Raw genomic sequence first — 20,138 nt, 5'->3', positions numbered from 1 at the left:
AATAATAATAATAATAATAATAATAATAATAATAATAATAATAATAATAGTAAATCTTAAATCAAATTGAAAGAAGAATAATAAGAGGATGAAACACTATCTTTTAGACGTGTCACATAGGATTTTTGTTGAGGCGACATTATCTGAATGAAATGGCATAATATTAGATGATGTGTCACAATAATATGTGGGAGTCTATTTTAATATATTATAATAGATCATCTCATATATATTTTGTTACATTAATCGTTTAGTAAAATATTTATTCAATCAATATTAAGAATTTCAAAACAAAATCAAAAACATATTTCCCTGTATTTACATCTTAATGATGCTCTTTATATTCTCTAATTCCAATTTAGTTTGACATTCATATATAAGCTAACACATTATATGAATTGCAAATTAATTTTATGAAATAAGTCTTATTTTATTCAGGATTGCAATATCTAGAGGATGATTGGACATGTTGAAGTTGTCAACAATCCTTACATTCTCAAACAAGTTTTTAGGAATAGCAGTAATGTACAATTATTTAAATTTTCTTCTATTAATTTTCTTGATGTTCATCATGCTTATGATACCAATGTTGTAGATACTAATAATAGTCAATTTGACATGTGGCATTACCGTTTAAGCCACCCTTCTCATGTTGTCATACAACATCTTTGGAATATATTTCCTTATATTTCTACTTATAAAACCTTGATTTGTAACTCTTGCCATTTTACCAAACAATGTAAATTTTCTTTTCCTATAAGTCATTATTCTACATCTTCTATATTTGAGTTGTTGCATACAGACATTTGGGGTCTCGTTGGGATGAAATCTATTCAAGAGCATGCTTATTTTTTACTGTTGTGGATTATTTTTCTAGACATACTTGGTTGTTTTTGATGAAATCTAAAACTGAAAATAGAACTAGTATTCAATATTTTATAAAAATGATTCACAATCAGTTTTCATGCATTGTTAAAATAATTAGGAGTGATAATTGATTGGAGTTTACGATGCCTAAATTTTATTCTTTTTAGGCATCATTCATCAAATTTCTTGTGTCGAAACCTCGCAACAAATTTATGTTGTGGAACATTAACATAGACACATTTCAAATATCACAAGAACTTTGGATTTTCATTCCCATTTGCCTAAGTGTTTTTGGGCTTATGCCATATCATATGATTTTACATCAACCGTTTGTCTACCCAAGTTCTTAAAAATAAAACTCTTTTGAGGTTTTGCGTAACCAACTTCAACTTTCCTTAATTTAAAAGTCTTTGGGTGTTTATCACATGCTACTACTTGGTTAAAATATATCTCAACTTCATTTTCATGCAAGAAAATGTATCTTGATGGGCTTTAAACATGCCACCAAAGGTTACTTATTGTATAATTTACAAATGAAAAATGTTTTTATTTCCAAGAATGCTATTTTTCATGAATCTTATTTTCCTTATGTTGTTCATGTTTTAAATTCTAGCAATGATCATGTCATTACTCAAGATGACTACAATTTTCTCTTTGATGATATCACTCTTCCTATTGCTTCCAATAATATGCATTTATGTACACATGCTAATAACTATGATTTTATGTCTTTCCATGTTTCTTCTATTTTCCTTAATGATGCTCACATTCATATGATGATGACATGCACACTTAGAAGATCAACTAGGATTAGGAATTGTCCCCCATACTTAGATGTTTATCAATGCAATGCTTTGGTTTCTCAACAATCTAGTGATGTATGTTATCATTTCTCCAATGTTTTATCTTATAATAACTTGTCTACTACCGATAAGCAATACATTTGTTCTATTACTTCTATGTTGAGCCATTCACATGCAAGGAGGCCATAAAAAATCCTTCATGGATTCAAGTTATGCAATATGAATTGTCAACTTAGCATCATAACAGCACATGGATTGTTTTGATCTTCCACAAGGTAAGAAGCCTATAGGTTATAATTGGGTATACAAAATTAAATATAAATTCGACGACACTATCGAAAGGTATATGGAACTATCGAAAGGTATACGGAACTATCGAAAGTTATAAAGATCATCTTATAAAGATCCACATACGCCAACGTAAATATACACTAGACATCATCGCTTCAGCATGCCTCATAGCCACAAAATCGATTTCAATACCCTTACAAAAGAGCTTAAAGTTTTCACCTATAGACATAAATTATTTATCTGATCCCAAGTCTTATAGAAGACTAATTTGCAAGCTTATCTACCTCACCAACACTCATTTGGATATCATCTTCGTAGTTCAACAATTAAGCCAATACACTAACAAACCAACTTTTCTATATTTTGCAGCAGTTGTTCATGTTCTGCTTTATCTTAAGAATTCTCTAGACAGAGGCATTTTTCTACTTTCTTCTTCTTCATTACAACTTAAAGCATTGTGGCCTGATTGGGCAACTAGTTATGTAACCAGAAAATCAGTGAGTGGTTATTGTATCTTCTTGGGAGATTCCTTAGTTGGAAGTCTAAAAAGCAATTGGTAGTCTCTCGTTCGTTTTCCGAAGCTGAGCACAAATATATAGCATCCACCATTTGCAAGATTCAATTGTTAACCTTTCTTCTACAAGATTTGCAACTTAATTTTACAACCTCAGCCTTAATTTACCATGATAGCTAATCCGCTAGACACATTGCTGCAAACGCTTCATTTCATGAGAGCACAAAACATATTGAGATCGATTGTCGCATAGTTCAAGAAAAATTACTGCAAAAGTTATATCATCTTTTATCTATTTGTTCTTCAAAACAATTAGCAGACATTTTCACAAAGGCTTTGGATCCTACTCAATTTTGTTCATTTGTTTACAAGCTTTGTTTATTGGATATATATAATCCAACTTGAGGGGGAGATATTGGACTAGTTAAATGGCTCCTAGATTACTCTTTACATTGTAACTAATTAATTTAGTTATTGATTGTTATTTTGTTATAGGTTATTACTCATTTTTGGTGTACTCTATAGCATATACTATATATACTCTTATACTTACTCTATTATTGATTAAAGAGAATGAGGTTATACAATTGACTAATAGTACTTTAAAAGTAGGTTTAGAGTTAGAGATACAATATTTTTTGCAAATTAGACATATATTTAAAGATGAATATTGTGAAGTATGCATGTTCAGGAATCACCATATTGTGTTCCTAAATCATTGGAGAATCCAAACTTGTATGAAGTAGTTGGTTAGTTGCAAATTGTCATGTTGTTCAAGGTTTTAAATTGTGATTATGGTCGATATGTCTCTAATAAATGACACTAGCAACTGAATTTTTTCTAGAAAATTGGGATCTTGTAGCAGTCTTATTGTAGAGGAAGTTTTCATGCTCTATATATATAGCTTGGGATTGGGATATTGGGGTTAGAAAGCTTGGGATTAATTCTAACTCCATGCCAAGTGTTGAGAGGGAACTTCTGAAAGTAAGCACGTTTGATACATAGCTTTATTTTTAGTAATCATGTGAAATATTTAACAATTTTGCTACCTTTACTTCTCATACCATGGTTTTTCTTGAGACCTTTTATTTAGGGATGTGAATCAATCCAGTTCAAAACAAAGTAAATTTGATTTTTTCACGCATTACGTTTGTTCTTTAAAATGAAAGATTTGTTTCATTCAACTTAAAATTAAAAATCTTGTATAGAACAAAAAAAGTTTAAAATTGCAAAAACATTATTGTAGAAAATTTAAATTTCAACTATATTAACACTAACAATCATCTACAACGTCCAAATAATAATTATATTAATAAAAAGAGATGAAAAACATAAGTTAAATCCCTAAATAATATTAATAAAATATATTGTTCGTACAATTCAACCTATTATGAAAGAGATCCTCCACAAGGGAAGAATATTATTCCACTGATAAAAAAACACTTAACTCTTCATCTTAAGAGACTATATTAAAAGGAGAAGTAAAAACCATAACAACTAATGAAAAACAGGTAATTCTTCATCTTAAAAGACTAAATTAGAAGAAATGAAAACCATAACAACTTGAAAACCATAACTTGAAAATCTAACAAAATGAGCTATTTTTTAAAAAAGATTTTAATTTTATATTTTGAAAAATTATTATGAGAATTTATTAAATAGTAGAAGTTGATATATTTATTATCAATTAAAAAATAATAATTTTGAAATATAATAACTTTTAAAAAGATAATAATTACAATTTAAAAAAAAAATATATATATATATATATTTCAAAAATAATTTTACAAATTAACAGTATTTTTACAAGATTATAGTATTTTATTTTAATCAATTTTTAAAATTTTATCATCCAAAATATAAATTATTTGAACTTTAATTTTTGATTCTAAAATAAATTATAAATATAAACAACAGATAACATAATTCAAAATACCGTATAAAGTAAGATGAGTAAACATTTATTTTAAAATAAAAGAGAGATTAGACATTTATTTTAAAATAAAAGATAGATTAAACATTTATTATAAAATAAAAATTTCAACTGTATAGGAAGGGGGCCGAGCGAACGCTGAGTAGGCTGTTCTACTTGAGAACACCTTAGGCGGGCACCCCTCCAAAGTGCAATGGAGGTCACCAACCTAGGCCATGGACCTTCTTGATCATCCATTGACCCCATCCAGGTAAGTATGTTACACCGTATCACTTATTTTTATTTTATAACCAAAGCGTTTTCTTCCTTTGCTAAAATTATCGATGTGGGACTTTTGACAGAGTCATTCACTCGTTCTTCCACGGCAACTTCAATAACAATTGAGATTCTTTTACTTTGGTTCACCAAAACAATCAATGATTACAAAAGTACATTATTTAACAGCCTACCCAATAATAAATCACATCAAATTTAATCAATGATTACAAAAGTACACCATTTTATTTTGTTCATATATCATGCGATGAGAAGAGAAGCCATAGCATTCTTCGCACATTGATCGATAAGCACTGGAGAAACCATAATCATCGAACTTAAAGTTAATAAGAATGAAGAAAGATCTTGATAACAATAAAAAATACAAGAGTATAATATAATCTCGCACAATTAAGCATGTGCCAATTTGCTTAGAAAAATGCAGATTGCATGCAAGTGATTCTAATATGCAGAGTATTTCTCCTGCTGCAGACACACATTGTGAAGTTGAGAAAAAAAGATAAAATATGATAATTTAAATTAGTTTGGAGAAGATAAAGTAGTAAACAGAACAAGAAAATATAAAAGAAGAACCCGTTGATCATCATAACAAGCAATAAAACATAAACATACATACATAGACATATTTATACATACATACATAGACATATTTATACATACATTTGTAAACTTTTAAGTGAATCGACGAGAGCAACCACCACGATTGATTAAGTTCCCCTTTTAGAGACTCATATGCACAAACCAATCAGAGCATTATAAATGAAATAAGCCTTAGCTGGTTGCAGTGGGGTTTTTCAAGATTTAAATGGCAAGTGGCTTTGTGGTTCTACAATGTTTTTGGAGTCAGCTAATGTTTATTTTGCGGAACTTTAAGACAGAGTTGAATAATTTGTTGGGGGTCATAGATATACATTCATATAATTAAAATATTGAGTTTATTGTGCTTTTTGTTGTAATGTAGAATAAATATAATTTTATTTCCTGTATTTTTTTTTTATTCTGTCTATTATTTGAGATTCTTGCACTTTTAGTCCATTGATAAATTTAGCCTTATAAAAAGCTAATGTGGTCCGGATACGATAAGTGGCAAAATTTGTGATGTGCATTAGTAATCTTTTCACCATTTAATTATTTTATTATTAAATAAATTAGATTGTGATTCGCATGTTGGGCAATATGTGTTGAAATATTTTTATGTGTATATTAAATTTTTCATTAAAATATATAATTATTTTTTACTACAAAAATAGATAAAATAAGATATAACAAAAATTTTGTATAACTAACGATTCAATTATTTGTAACCTTAAAAATTTAAAAGAATGTTAAATTTTAAATATGTCAAGTTACAATGAAAGTGACTTTTTTTCTTCATAAACATCATTTATTTATTTATTTATTTATTTATTTACATATTTTATTTTGATTTACTTGTACCATTGTTGTTTCTCAATGATTTTAGTTGACGAATTAACCATAATTGTTTTTGTTGAAGAATCTTTAAATTTTTGTAAGTAATAATGTTATATAGTTTCTTAACGTGAAATAATCAAATGTATTATAAACTTAAAATTAGAGAATCAGGATCGGATAATATTTTTTAAAGCAAATATGAAAGTGTAAAGACATCATCGTGATTAATTGATATCTCAACTGTATTGCCACTTCTATTTACTTATAAATATTTAGGCACCCTAAAAATATTATTAATAAAATAAAAAGACCAATAACAAAAAAATAGAGGAAGAAAAGAACTAAAATTATTTAAGATCAAATAATCTATTTATTTATATTGTTAAAATAAAGTTAATTTTTAAATAGTAAAAAATTAAATCATTATAATAATACTTTTTTAAATTTAATTAATTAATTTGTAAGTTTTTCTTTGCCAACATATGTTAGCATTAACACATCAAAAAACTAGAATCGATTATATAATTCATTGAAATTGTAAATATGAAAATGTGTTATAGTATATATTTCTTGTTATGAGAATACAATAATGTTAAATTTTTTAAGGGAGAGTTTTGTCGTCTATTCAATTGTTCGCAGAGGATATCATATTCATGTAATATCATATTCACGTAATAAAAGATATTGTTTTTGAATGATAGGCGTATGTTTTTTTAAATGTATCATACCAATCTCTTTAAAAAAAACAACTTGTACTTTATCATTTTGTGTAGCAAAGATAAATCAATCATAATATTTTACATTAAGATCTTCATACAATGATGCTCCAAATATTTGTAATGACTTTTAGTTTTTTTTTTGTTAGTACAATTTAAGTGAGGGACACCAAAATATTTTAACGAAAATATTTCGAGTCCAAAATCTAATAAAACTAATATAACTACTAATTTACTAATATTTATTTATAAAAAATATGTTTCAGCTAATAATAATAATATTGAATATGTTATTATTATTTTTTTATGAAAGAAAATTAAAAGTAATATAGTAGCTTTTAAGAAAACTGAATTTTTCAATTAATTTTAGTATTAGTGTGTATTTATTTGTTTAAAGTTGAAACGTTTTGTTTAAGATAAACTTCAATTACAATTATTTATTACATAACTTTATCAAACTATTAAAAAAAAATTAAAATTGCAATCTTTTGTATTAAAGAGTAAAATGTTGTTGATCAAATTTTTTTATTAAAATATAATAAGTTAAAATTATTTTAAAAGTATATATTTTATCATGGTTGAGTGAGATACATGATGAATCTGGATCCTTTAATATTAAATTGATTAAACATGAAATGGGTGATGTTTGAAGATCATATCAAATTAGTATATGAAAATATTTGTTTAAAAAATATTTGAGGACCTACATTTTTTTAACATGACATAAACTACAAATTGATATAGAGAATACTAAATGTGTGATGAAATTCTAATAGAACGAAAGAGAACTGTAAATACTTGAACTCTTTCTTACATATAAATCCAATTTTTCAAATTCAAAATATATACATGTGTCGAGATACTTCAGTTCCAATTTGTCTTTTTTTTTTTTTACGGAATTTTTTGTTAACTTTAGAGGTATAATATTTTCGTTGAAAGTTTATTCATTTTTTATTGTCGCAATTTAAGCGATATTTTATTTTTATTTATATTTAATGAATTACAATGAAAACATATGTATTTATATATAATGAATTACCATGAATACATATTTGAATTAAATTATAGTTTGGTTGTCGAGGAACACTCAAAAGTTTTCAAGAGGTTTTGGGTCCAATATCAGATAAAACTACTATAACTACTATTTTACTAACATTTATTTATAAAAGAAATACGTTTTCAGTTAAAAATAAGTTTTTGTGAACGAAGATTAAAAAGAAAATAAGAACTTAAATGATACATAAATGTTCAAATTAAATTTAGTATTACTATGTATTTATTTGTTGAAACTTCAAATATTTTATTTAAAGTGAAATTTCAAATATTTTTAAATAATTTTGTCAAAAATTGTTTATTAACTATTAAAAAAAATCAAAATTGCATTATTTTGTATTAAAGAGTAAAATGTCATTGATTAAATTTTATTATTAAAAGTTTATATTTTATCATGGGTGAGTGAGATGCAAGATGAGTTTGAACCTTCTAATATTGAATAGATTAAACATGAAAAATATCATGTTTAAATGTCGCATCAATTTTATAGATGAAAATAGTTTTTATATTTATTTGAGGACATAAGATGTCATGGAAATCTAGTAGAATGAAAATCTAATAACAAAACTTTTTCTGACATATAAATTCAATTTTTCAAACTCAAAGTAAGTACCTTTGAAGTATGTCGGTCCAGCTCCAATTTTTTGTCCTTTGATACTGATAAAATATCTTAAAACACAAAATAACATATAAATATATATTTGTAAAAATATTGTGTCTAGTTGTGTGGACAATTTATAGTTAGTTATATAGGCGAAGATATGTGTATCGATGACACAAATTTCTCAAGAAATGAACAAAAATGGCTTTGTGAGATCGGATTCAAATATGGATTCGTTAGACTAGATTCATACATGCAATTGATTACCGAACATTTGGTATGAGATAACGTCAATATGATGTATTTTGTTGCCAATTAATCTACATGATATGTAAAGTTGAACTTTTTTGAAAGGATTTTTAACTTATTTATTATTTTAGTCTTTACTACGATATGTGAGATACAAAAGCTAAATTGAGTAATAAAAGATGTGATATGAATTATATGAAGAGTGACACGAAAGAATACAAACGATGTTGTGCAAGCGCTAAGTGTATGAAGTGTCCTTTGTTTTAATATATTATAATAGATCACAATTTAAATAATAAAATATTAAAAAGAAACCGACGTGGAGAAGTAAGGTGAGGAAAACACTAAAGTGAAGAAAATGCATAAGTGAAAAAACCCCGAGGGAGAGAAACGCAACTACGATCTTTGGGTTCCATGGCAGAAAACACACATCTCTATTGACCAATGAGATTGTTAACCAAAACCAACATTAACAGATGATAATTCTGCAAAGTGTTATAGTAGCAGGAAAAATAAAACCAACGCATTTTACAGAAGGGAATCTATATTAACTACTTAGAGCCACCCCTCCCATGGATAAAGGTATTTTATAACTGGTGTAGAAGAAAAATTTGTAAATTAATTCGCTTATGAAATTTACATAGCAGCTACTTTCAGTAAGAGGGAGTAATCTACTAAGAATTTACATTTCTCACCGTACAATCCCCTCACAAGGTAGATATAGGGGGCAAATGAAAGGTGGAATCCAATTGGAAAAAAAAATGAAAGAAGTGAAATTAAAATGATACAATCAAATACCTATCCTATCCTATTATGCCAATCCCAGCTTCCCTCGATGCTTAATATTAGATGGAAGCCAAATGTAATTGATGATACGTTCTAGCTTCCACTCCAGCCAAAACATCTCGATCATTTACAGGTTATCACATCAATCAATGAGCCAGGTCCTCACTCCCAATACCAATGGTCGACTTGTCTATCATGCGCACATTGTATTGTTCATATACTCTTGCCCGATTCTCAGCCCACCAATGTTCTGCTTGTTTTTCACTAAACCGCTTTCGACTGCATTCACCAATGCAAAGGTTTTCCAGGTTATAACACGGCTAATGTATGAAATACAACATATTTATTTGAATAGCCAAATAAAGCTTTTGCTGTGCCATCAGATTACCGAATTAGAGATAAAGCATTTAAGAAGGAAATTGCATGCCACTGTCTAACACCATGTATATGAGACTCTACAAATTTTTGGAGATGAGTAATGTAAGTTGACAAGAAAAAACAATGTCTTTACAATAAATATTCCATACCTGAATCGAACCCTCTTAAGATCTATTGCACCACCAGATAGGGAAGTTAGAGTGATATATACACCAGGCTCGTCTTGCTCAACCCATTCGGTCTCATTACGAGACTCGTTATCCTTTGTTTTGCTCCCATTTCTGCTAGCTGCATCAGTTTGACTATGTTTACAATGACCAGCAGTACGATCGGCGACAGTGCTTGATCCATTTGACAATAACTGGTTATTTGATCCAGTTAATTCCGATTTTGGACTTGTTGCTTGAATATTCAGTCGATCAATGGAAGAATTGTTTAAGTCATTGTAATCAGGATTGGAGTCAGAGGGTGATCTGACATTCCTAGCTGCTCCTACGGGCAGCCTCTCAGCCATGTCCTTCAACTATTCAGTGCAAGAAACAAGGAAATGTATGATCAACAAGACTACTTCTTAATTCTTATACATCTGGTACAAAATAATGAGACATTAACTTAAATATCATAGACACACTCCATTGGTTTAGTTTTTAATCTATATAGAGCCTAACTGTAACTGCCCATGCTTTTAAAAGTAGTTACGAATATAATTCAGTTAATATTATACCTTTTAGTTCTAGAGTTGTTTTAGTGAATATTAGGCAAAACTATATCAGAGGCCTTTAACTTAATTTCAAGTTTCACACAAGTCCTTTATCTTTTTTTTGTGTCAAATTAGTCCCTCATCTTTAAAAAAGTGTATGGTAACCAACTTTCATTTTTAGTCCACTTATGTTACAAATTTGTGTACATGATCATTGAACGATATATTACAAAGAATGTTTCACCACTCGGTACTAAAACTAGATCCTTGTTGACTAAAACGACGTCACAATCTTAGATAAAAACTAAAACATATCACGTTAATTTTGATAGATTAAATATTGTAACTATCATTACGAAATAATTGCAATGCTATCTTGATGAAGTGAAGATGTAATTTACTTTTTTGGATGGCCAAGACAGACTTTTGGAAACAACGGGTATACATGGTGCGGGTCCATCCGCCAATTCGATCACCCAATTCAATCCAACCCAATTTTTACCACCGGTCACTTTCGAGTCTGATCGGGTCCAATTGAAACCCGCTTGGATTTGGTTCGGGTAATGGGTTTAATTATTTGAACTCATCAACCCGTAGACTCGACCCGGTAACTAGTTGTATTTATTTTAAATTTTGTTTGGCAACCCAGCAGCCAATCGAGTTTCATTACTCTTCTTGAGATTTCAGTCGCCGCCATTCACCTTTTTTCTTTTGTTCTGTGGCCTTCTAATTTGTGAAAGAGGCACCTTAGGTTTAATTTGTTTTAGCTTGTAATCTCTCGTATATGCCTACTCATAAAATGCGTATCTAATTTTTAAACTGTCTCTTTAAAAGTGAACAATCTAATTTGAGTTAAATACTATTTATTTAAATGTTATATTTTGTTATAGTTTTGCACAGTGAAAGTATGAACGAAAAGTTTATGCTTATTGTTGAATAATCAAAGAAAATCAGATTTGATTCTCTTTTACTTTATATATTAGTCTTATTATTTTTATTTTATGATTATGTCTTTCTTACTCAGTATTACTATTGTAATTTTTTTCCTTATATAAGCAGCTTAGGACAGTAGTAATAAAATATGAAAGTATTATGTCTTTTACTTTCTTCATGGTATCAAGAGTTCTTGTTTAGGGTTCTGAAAAGTTTTCCACAACCCAGTGGGGTTTGGGGATCCAAAACTAAAAGGGTTGAACCTCCGACCTCGTGGTTTGGGGCTCCAAAACTAAAAGGGTTGAACCTCCAACCTTGTGGTTAACAGCCAGACGCTCTAAGGTACCTATGTTTTTATCTACCTAATGGAACACAATACCCCATGGAAGGCAACCTTTATGAGTAGCGGCGGCAGCAGCGACGATAGTTTGGGTGAAAAATCAGAAGTAGTCAACAACTTTGGCACTATTGGTTTAGGCAGTGGCGGCGGCACAGGCGACAGTGGCAGCTGGAACGGTTTATCTAACAACGGTTTTTCTAATTTTCTTGGTTGGGCTTAATAAGTGGCTTGATGAAATCCGAGGCAGAATATTGGGAAAGATTCCATTATCATCACTCCATGGAGCGTTTTTAGAAGTTAGAAGAGAAGAGGCAAGACAAGGTGTTATTATCGGAAAGTCACCTTTTGTTGTTGATGTTGAAAGCTTTGCCCTAGTCACTAAGAATGAAGACGAGAAGAGAGATGGCAAGGAACCATTATGCGAACATTACAAACGTCCATAGCACACATGTGATACATGTTGGACGAAAAAAGGAGGAAACGAAGGTCATGTCCTCCAAGCTGGTACCTCTGATCAAGAGAAGCAGTCTCCTTCAAGCCCATCTCCTTTCACCAAATTACAATTAGATCAAATTGTACAAACTCCTTGAGTCTCAAACTCCTTCTTGCTCTATAGCTCATAGAGGTGATTTTCCAAATACTACTCTACTTAGTGTCACTCTCAGCCATACTTGGATTATCAAATTATGGTGCTACTGATCATATGACTGGGGAGCCGAGTCTGTTTTCTTCTTATAGTCCTTGTGTAGGTAACCACAAAATTAAATTGCAGATGGCACTCTTTTAGCCATTACATGGAAAAGTTCCGTCATTCTGTCAGCTTCTTTATTCATAAAAGATGTCTTACATGTTCCTCTAGTATCTATTACTAAATTAACAAATAAAATAAATTGTCAAGATAACTTATTTTTATCTTCATTGCACTTTTAAGGATTGAACACATGGAAGAAGATTGGCAATGCTAAGGAGAGTGTATGACTCAATTATCTTGACAATGGACTCAACTTCAAAGACTAACCTCAGATAAGTACCTACTTTGGATCCATTTTTGTTTCTTCTAATAATGATTGATATTATGTCATGACATTATAGTTTTACGTATTTGAAACATTTGTTTCCTAAATTATTTTTCAAGAAGGATGTGTCTTTATTTCATTGTGAAACTTACGAATTTGTTAAACATCACCATTGTTCTGTTATTCTGTCACTTGTGTTAACCTTAAAAGATGTCTTACATGTTCCCAATTTATCATGTAATCTGTTATCCATTATTATATTAACAAATGATATAAATTGTCAAGCTAACTTCTTTTATTCTCATTGCACTTTTAAAGATTTGAGCACAAGGAAGAAAATCCACTACTAGATATTGTGCCTATGTTTCGGGAAATTTAATCACTTGGAGAAGTAAGAAACAAGGGGTTGTTGCTCGAAGCAGTGCAGAAGCCGAATTCAGAGCAAGGGCTCAAGGAATCTGTGAACTTTAGTGGATTTGTAAACTCTTGGACGAACTGAAAATGAAAGTTTGACTCACCCTTAAAATTGTTATGCGATAGCAAAACAACAATAAGTATATTTTGTAAACAAATGATTACTACTCTTTATATTTTGTTTGTTTATAAGAAACGTTTGAGTTATAATTTGTTAAATAAAAAATAATACATAACAAATTACCCTTAATTCTTGTTCAAACCATTCACATCATTTATATTAAAAAAATTTGAAAAAGAAATAATTATTAAATGTGAAAAGGTTGGAAAAACCAAATTATACAAGTCTATAGGATAATTGTGGTTTGTATAACTTGATATATACTATTCGAATTGTGATGAATTTTGATTAAATCTGACATAACATATATTAATAGATATGCTAATTAATATAAATATTGTGATGTATGTTTTTGTAATGTTGAGTTCTATAATCCTGTATGTTTAAGTCTAATATGTAAAAGTGACATGTTATCTATGCATCTTTACTTATTATATGAATTTGTGACCAAATGATGTGCATCATGTTGGACTAAAATTTATTTTACCAATTACTTTTAATTATTAAAATTGCACTTTTCTTATTAGACTAAATTTTTAAGATTAGAGTAGAGCTTCCAAAATCTTTAAAACGACCCTGAATCACATACATCAATTTTGTAGACCAAATTATAATCTAGATGTCTATTATTAGAAAATCGGAGGGAATAATTTATAAAAAATAATTACAAAAACAACTACTATACTTATAAAATAAAATAAAATTTTCAACCTAAATTCTACCTAATTTTTAATTATTAAAAATGTCATTAAAAATTTGGTCACCCCAATGTTTTAGTTCAAGATCTGTCATTGATTACTAAACCAAAATGGTTGGTGGGTCGTGTGTAATGATGAAAGTAATGCATTTGAAAATTATTGAATTTAGTGTTGGTTTTACCTGTGTATTTGAAGTTTGTTGAATTTATTTATGTATTTGAAGATTGTTGGATTTATTTTTGTATGAGAGATTGTTGGCTTTTTTAAAAAATTGAATGATGTTATTGAAATTTTATAGTTTTTGAACATTCAAATATTAAATATATTTTCATTCAATTTAATTGTTATTGTTGTTACTTATGTTTCTCCTGTAAAATAAAATATAGGTTACTGTTTAAGTATAACCGTCAACCCAACTTAACCCGTTCTTGATCTGTTCGGTTCAGGTTAAATGAAAAAAATACGGATTTAGAACTCAATCTAACCCAAAGATAATTGATTGGTTCGGGTATCAAATTTTGTCAAAACCGGCCCAACCCAATCAGCGTACACCCCTATGTAACATAAATGGGGTAAGAATGAAGTTGGTTCAACTATGTAATCATTTATAGAGATAAAAGACTAACTTGACACACAAAAAGATAAAGAAAGTATTTAAAACTGTAAATTAAGTCAAAGGACCCCTAGTGTAGGTTTGCCTAAATATTACTATAATAATATCATAGATGGATATATAAATGCAAAACGGAGACAAAGAAAGTGAATGAAGAAATTTCTATAAGAGGCACTAGCCACCAGCAGAATTATTGCTTGGCCTCACCATCATCAATCAGTGTAGCTTTTCTACGTGTTGAGTTAGACAAGGTTCAATCCAAATCCAACAACTTTAAGAAAACTCAAATGTTTGATTATAATTTTTCTAGGAGATACTAGTTAGCTTGTTTAAATGCAAAAAGAAAAAAATATCAACCAACTAGGAGATACTAGTTAGTGCTTCATGAGTTGAGGAATTTTGGTCGTGTAACAGGAATCTAGTTTGTTAAAAGTGCTTTGAGGGATCTAATATCTACCTGGGCAGTAAGCGACTTGATCACTTCCTTTGCTGCTTTGCATTTGGCAGTTTCTTCACTGGCAAATGCTATTGCTTCTTTCAGTTGTTTAGTTGTTTTTTCTAACTCGACTTCTTGGAGCTGGGATTTCCGAGTTAAGTTTTCCACCTAAACAGGGCCAAAATGTTCATTGAACTCAGTACAAATAGATTTTCTTTTATGAATAATGCTACAAATAGATAATGAACAATCAAGCTTTATCCCACTAGGTGTATTTGGCTCCATGGATCAAACAATGTCATACCCCCTCCATCCCTAATCTTTGGTCTTTTAAACTTCTTATTTTTGTCCCAGACAAAACTATGGTTGTTTAAGGAAACCAAGATATAATTGAACATGTTTTTTCCTTTGTACCATTACAAAAACGTAAAAACTTTCATTAAATGAATTTTACTTTTACTAAATAAATTAAGGGTAAAATGGTATATACTTATATTTATTGTTTTTTTAATATGTGTGCACAAATCTTAAAAAAGACCAAAGATCAGGAGAGTAATGTTCTATACTACAAATAGATAATTAATAAACATCTTGTTATGGTTTAGAAATAAATAAAGGAACAGAGAAGGATTTAATAAATAATCTACGGCTTATTCAATTGAGTTTAACATCTTATTGTGATTTCGAAAATACAAGGAGGAGAAGAAAGAATCATATTTCTGGCTGAGTCTATGACAGTAAAATATGGATGTCAGATGTTCAACTGTTGTTTATGACAGTTGTTTTGACAAGTCATCCCTAGAAGCTCTTTAAAATTGATTAATTGAACCTCATAAGTCATAACAAAATTTTGTATCAACTCTAACCCAACAAAAACCAAAATCGGGATGATAGTTAGGAATCATTAGGTGCGAGGTGTGAGCCCCTTAGATAAAAACCTTCTTTTGAGCCCCTTAGGTAAAAACCTTCTTTCTTTTGGGTGAAATAAAAGTCTTAAGTACAGAAACTCTCATCTGATTTGAGTTAATGGTTAAAGTAGTTTGAGGAGTTAAAAGATCAGGGTTCAAACTTTGGTGAAGGAAAAGATACTAACATAACAACTAATATACTAACATTTCCCTATCCAAAAACAAAATGCATCTAGCTAAAACCAATCCAAGCTTTATAGTTAATATTGGTATGAAACTCCATTCTTTGTTTTGGTGTCGCATGATGTCTGGTTCATTTTTTTCAGCCATCGTCCATATTAAAATGAGAAAATAATATTGTTAGGGAAAAAAGGGTGCCAATTGCTGAATATTAGAATTCTATTAAAAAAATTATTCATCAAGGTAATATTATCCACCAATAAAAGCATAAAGTAGGATACCTGTGATCTTAATTTAACAACCTCCTGACTGAGGCTTTCGTTAGTTCTCTTAGTATCATTCACAACTATCTTTGGGGTTGTCAGTCCTCCTAGTGTCGGGGTTGGAGTAGTTGACCGTGGTGGACTAGTCCGCCTAGATATTGGGGATGTTGCCCGGGAAACAATTCTAGATCCAGGAACAGAAGCTGAAAAAAACTTCTTTGATGAACCAAATACAGGATTAGAAGATTTAGAAATATGCATTGCCCCCCATTGTGAACCTCCATTTGGAACAGGCGAGACACGGCTACTGTTGAATTCCAATTTCTTGTTTTTCTTTGAAGATATTCTGTCTACTTGTTTCAAGGATTCCGTTGAAGAGAACCTAGCAAATTGATTTTGAGATCTGGAATCCAATTTATCATCCTTACCAATAGACTCAAGTGACCCTTGATTAATACTTCCTCTTCTGCTAATAGAATTATGGGATGAACCATCAGTTTCTGTAGCTTTCCTTATTTTGTTAAAACAGTTATCACAGACACGATAAGGTTTGTTAGGATTTGGTGACATTGAAGCCTTAACAGACTTCTTACTGCTGCATGAATGACAAAAAACGAGTCCACAATTATAACAATTGTGGCGCTTCCTCTTGAAATTGAATGGCACACGGCAGCCAGAACACATGGATTGGTCAACACCAGATACCCACTTATGCAGGCATATGGCAGCAGTGAAATTTGTACCACAAGCAATACTTTTGACTTGTTTGTCTTTCAGAGCTTCCACTAATGTTGGGGAGTTTCTATCATCAGTATCCCCATGGCCTAAACGACCATTTGAACCTTTCCCCCAAGTGTAAACTTCAGTCCTCGAAGTTAAAACCGCAACATGATAAGCACCACAGGCTATTTCCTCCACAAAACTCTTTGAAAGCTTCCCTTCAATGCGAGTTGGTAGTTTCCCATCAGCTTGAGGATTTCCTAACTGGCCATAGACACAACTTCCCATGGTATATACATGGCCTGCTCTAGAAAGTGCGACAGTAATACTATGCCCACAAGCAACTTGACAAAAGTTAGGTTCGGAAAGTGCTACAACACAGGTCGGAACAAGTTTGGATTCCTTATCACCATGCCCAAGTCTACCTTTGTCTCCATCGCCCCAAGTAAACAGCTTCCCTGAAGAGCAGTTGCTGGAACTAGAATTTCCAACCATTACTTCCACAACTGCAGCAGTATGCCAAACACCACAAGCAGCCTGCACAGTACGAAGACCCTTTAACGACTCTATTTCCCTTGGCAAGGAAACACTTTTTCGGTCTCCATGACCCAAAACACCAAATGTACCATCACCAAAAGTAAATAACTTCCCAGAAGAGGTTACAACAGCAGTGTGCCAAGGACCACAAGAAATAGATGAAACATGTATGCCCTCCAAGGGGCCATTTACTCTTTTTGGGACCCAGTGGCTCACCCGATTTCCATGCCCCAGAAGGCCATAATTGTAAGTTCCATCACCCCATGTATAAAGATCACCGGAAAGTGTCACAGCACAAGTATGATACTCCCCACAAGCTACAAGTTCAATATTTGTATTACTTAGAGATTCAATGAGCTTTGGATAGGGAACATCAGAATCAACTCCATGCCCGAGCCTGCCTCCAGATTCTTCTCCCCAAGAGAAAATCTCACCTTGTTTTGTCACTAAGGCTGCATGTTGCCCACCACAAGCAATATTCTGTACATCTAAAACTACTGCTGATTCCAAGGCTTTTGGCAATAGTGAATCCATTTTGGCATCCAAACAACTCCCAACCCGGTGAGCCCCACCACCCAGAACACCATCACCTATGCCTTCCCCCCAAATGAAAACATCCCCTAAGGCATCACCATCATCATGGGCAGAACCTTGGCTAGAAGAGCTAACGGCACTTGATAGACTAACTCTAAAAGCATCCAAAGGCATTGTCTTCATGTGACCATGCACACTATCTGATCCTCCTGATGACACAGAGTGGACTGAACCACTAGCTGAATCTGGTGGGTACAAACCCTTCGGAGGAATAGGATAATAAACCGCATCAGAAAATACTTTATCCAAACCATTCTCAGGGGGGCTCTCAAATGGGCTATGAAGGCGAAGGTGTTCACCACTATCCTGAAAAGGGAAAACAAAAATCTTCCCAATAAACCTTTTCAGCTGAAATATAGACCAAGCAGGAAGAATTTGGAAGGGCACATGATATTTGATACCTTTTGCAAGCTTTCGTTAGTAACAAATGGAGAATGTAAGGGAGAACTTCTTCTAGTGTATGTTCGAGGACTACTAGCTTCAGATGGAAAACCATCACTTCTTGACTCTGTTCTCCACTTCCGGTGATGGCTCCGTGAAATCAATGCTTTCAATCCACTGAACCAAACCTCAGCTTCATCTTTGTCCTTGCAAATCTAGTAGAAAAGAATCAGATAACAAGATTTAATTAAGGTTTAATCAAACCTCAATAATGCTCATAATGTCGGTAATATATGTGCAATCAAAGAGCCAAGCATACCCCCCCACCAATAGAGGGAAAATGACCAATAAATTAGGGTAGCTTAGGAAATAGTTAAAGTTTGAGAATCCATTTCGACTATCGAAGCATCAAATTTTATTTAACAGATAATCTACTCACAATTAACCAAGAATCTATGTGACACAACCGCTTTTGCATATTTGTAGCTGATTGTGGATAGACTATTACTTAAATTCAATTGATAGTCAAATGTCACTTACGCAAACAAACTTTTTCCAAAGCCACATCTATGGGTAATTCCTCAAAAAAAAAATACAGGGATGTGAAGAAATGTGTACCAGGTCCAATGATCTATCATTGTAGATAAGTGAAAATGACTGGTATTCCTTTGCCGGCCGTGGATATCTTTGAAAGATAGGCTGAAAACAATAGAAGTTTAATCAATCATAATAACTTGACATGATTTCACTGCACAGGCTCAAAGTCAAGAAAGAACTACGAAAATATTTATAATTGTAAAATACGCTCGTGCTCACCAAAGTATCATGAATTGGATTTGGAGGTGTAATTTTACATAAATGAGAACTTATGTAATTTTACATGGAAAAATAGCACAAAAGTATATCATTATGTATATAGATTCCTTGAAAGAAACAAGATTGTAGTTGCTATTAGAAGATTGCATAAGTGATAGCACAAGAAAGAGGAATAATCCACCACCCCAACAAATTAATCAAGAGTAACTAGCATATAATTATAAATCTGAAATCTTTTCCTATAGGGAAACGTGATTCAATAATTTCCATCAACAGACATACACTGGAAATTGGAAAATATCCACACAAAAAAACAAAGCTTCTTGGTCAAAGATGGATAATGATTGACAGCTAAAATTTATGCCTTAACTAGGAGCAAATTGTGAGGTTACAAGAATGCATACTTAAAATGAAAAAATTAAACCTAGCTTGCAGCAACTATTTATCAAAATAGTATATGGCATCTATTACAAAATCTGACGCAGCAAAATACTATCAATGATTTCATTGTCAGTTTGAAAGACTCACCGTGCGTTGTCCAGATATAATTCTAGAAACGTTAGTTAATTTGAGGCGCTTCTCCTCTTT

At 31.2% G+C, this 20,138-nt stretch overlaps 1 protein-coding gene and 1 pseudogene across 1 annotated transcript in view; both read right to left on the bottom strand.

Annotated features, from left to right (window-relative positions):
* Window positions 1–4,541: 4,541 nt before the first annotated feature.
* Window positions 4,542–4,666, bottom strand: LOC113783954 (U1 spliceosomal RNA; annotated as a pseudogene).
* A 4,649-nt stretch (window positions 4,667–9,315) lies between these two features.
* The window catches only part of LOC101496615 (PH, RCC1 and FYVE domains-containing protein 1-like), an 18,219-nt gene continuing 7,396 nt past the window's right edge, over window positions 9,316–20,138 (bottom strand). Inside the window, exons 4-9 of the mRNA XM_004513355.4 lie at window positions 19,353–19,434; window positions 18,755–18,949; window positions 16,521–18,659; window positions 15,173–15,319; window positions 10,030–10,403; window positions 9,316–9,781 (exon numbers count right to left, since the gene is read on the bottom strand). Coding sequence (XP_004513412.1) covers window positions 9,649–9,781; window positions 10,030–10,403; window positions 15,173–15,319; window positions 16,521–18,659; window positions 18,755–18,949; window positions 19,353–19,434 — 3,070 coding nt within the window. The 3' untranslated portion in view covers window positions 9,316–9,648. The remainder of the gene's footprint in view (window positions 9,782–10,029; window positions 10,404–15,172; window positions 15,320–16,520; window positions 18,660–18,754; window positions 18,950–19,352; window positions 19,435–20,138) is intronic.

This window comes from Cicer arietinum, chromosome 5, assembly GCF_000331145.2.
Source record: "Cicer arietinum cultivar CDC Frontier isolate Library 1 chromosome 5, Cicar.CDCFrontier_v2.0, whole genome shotgun sequence".
NCBI lineage: Eukaryota > Viridiplantae > Streptophyta > Magnoliopsida > Fabales > Fabaceae > Cicer > Cicer arietinum.
This window is presented reverse-complemented; position numbering and strand designations above follow the sequence as displayed.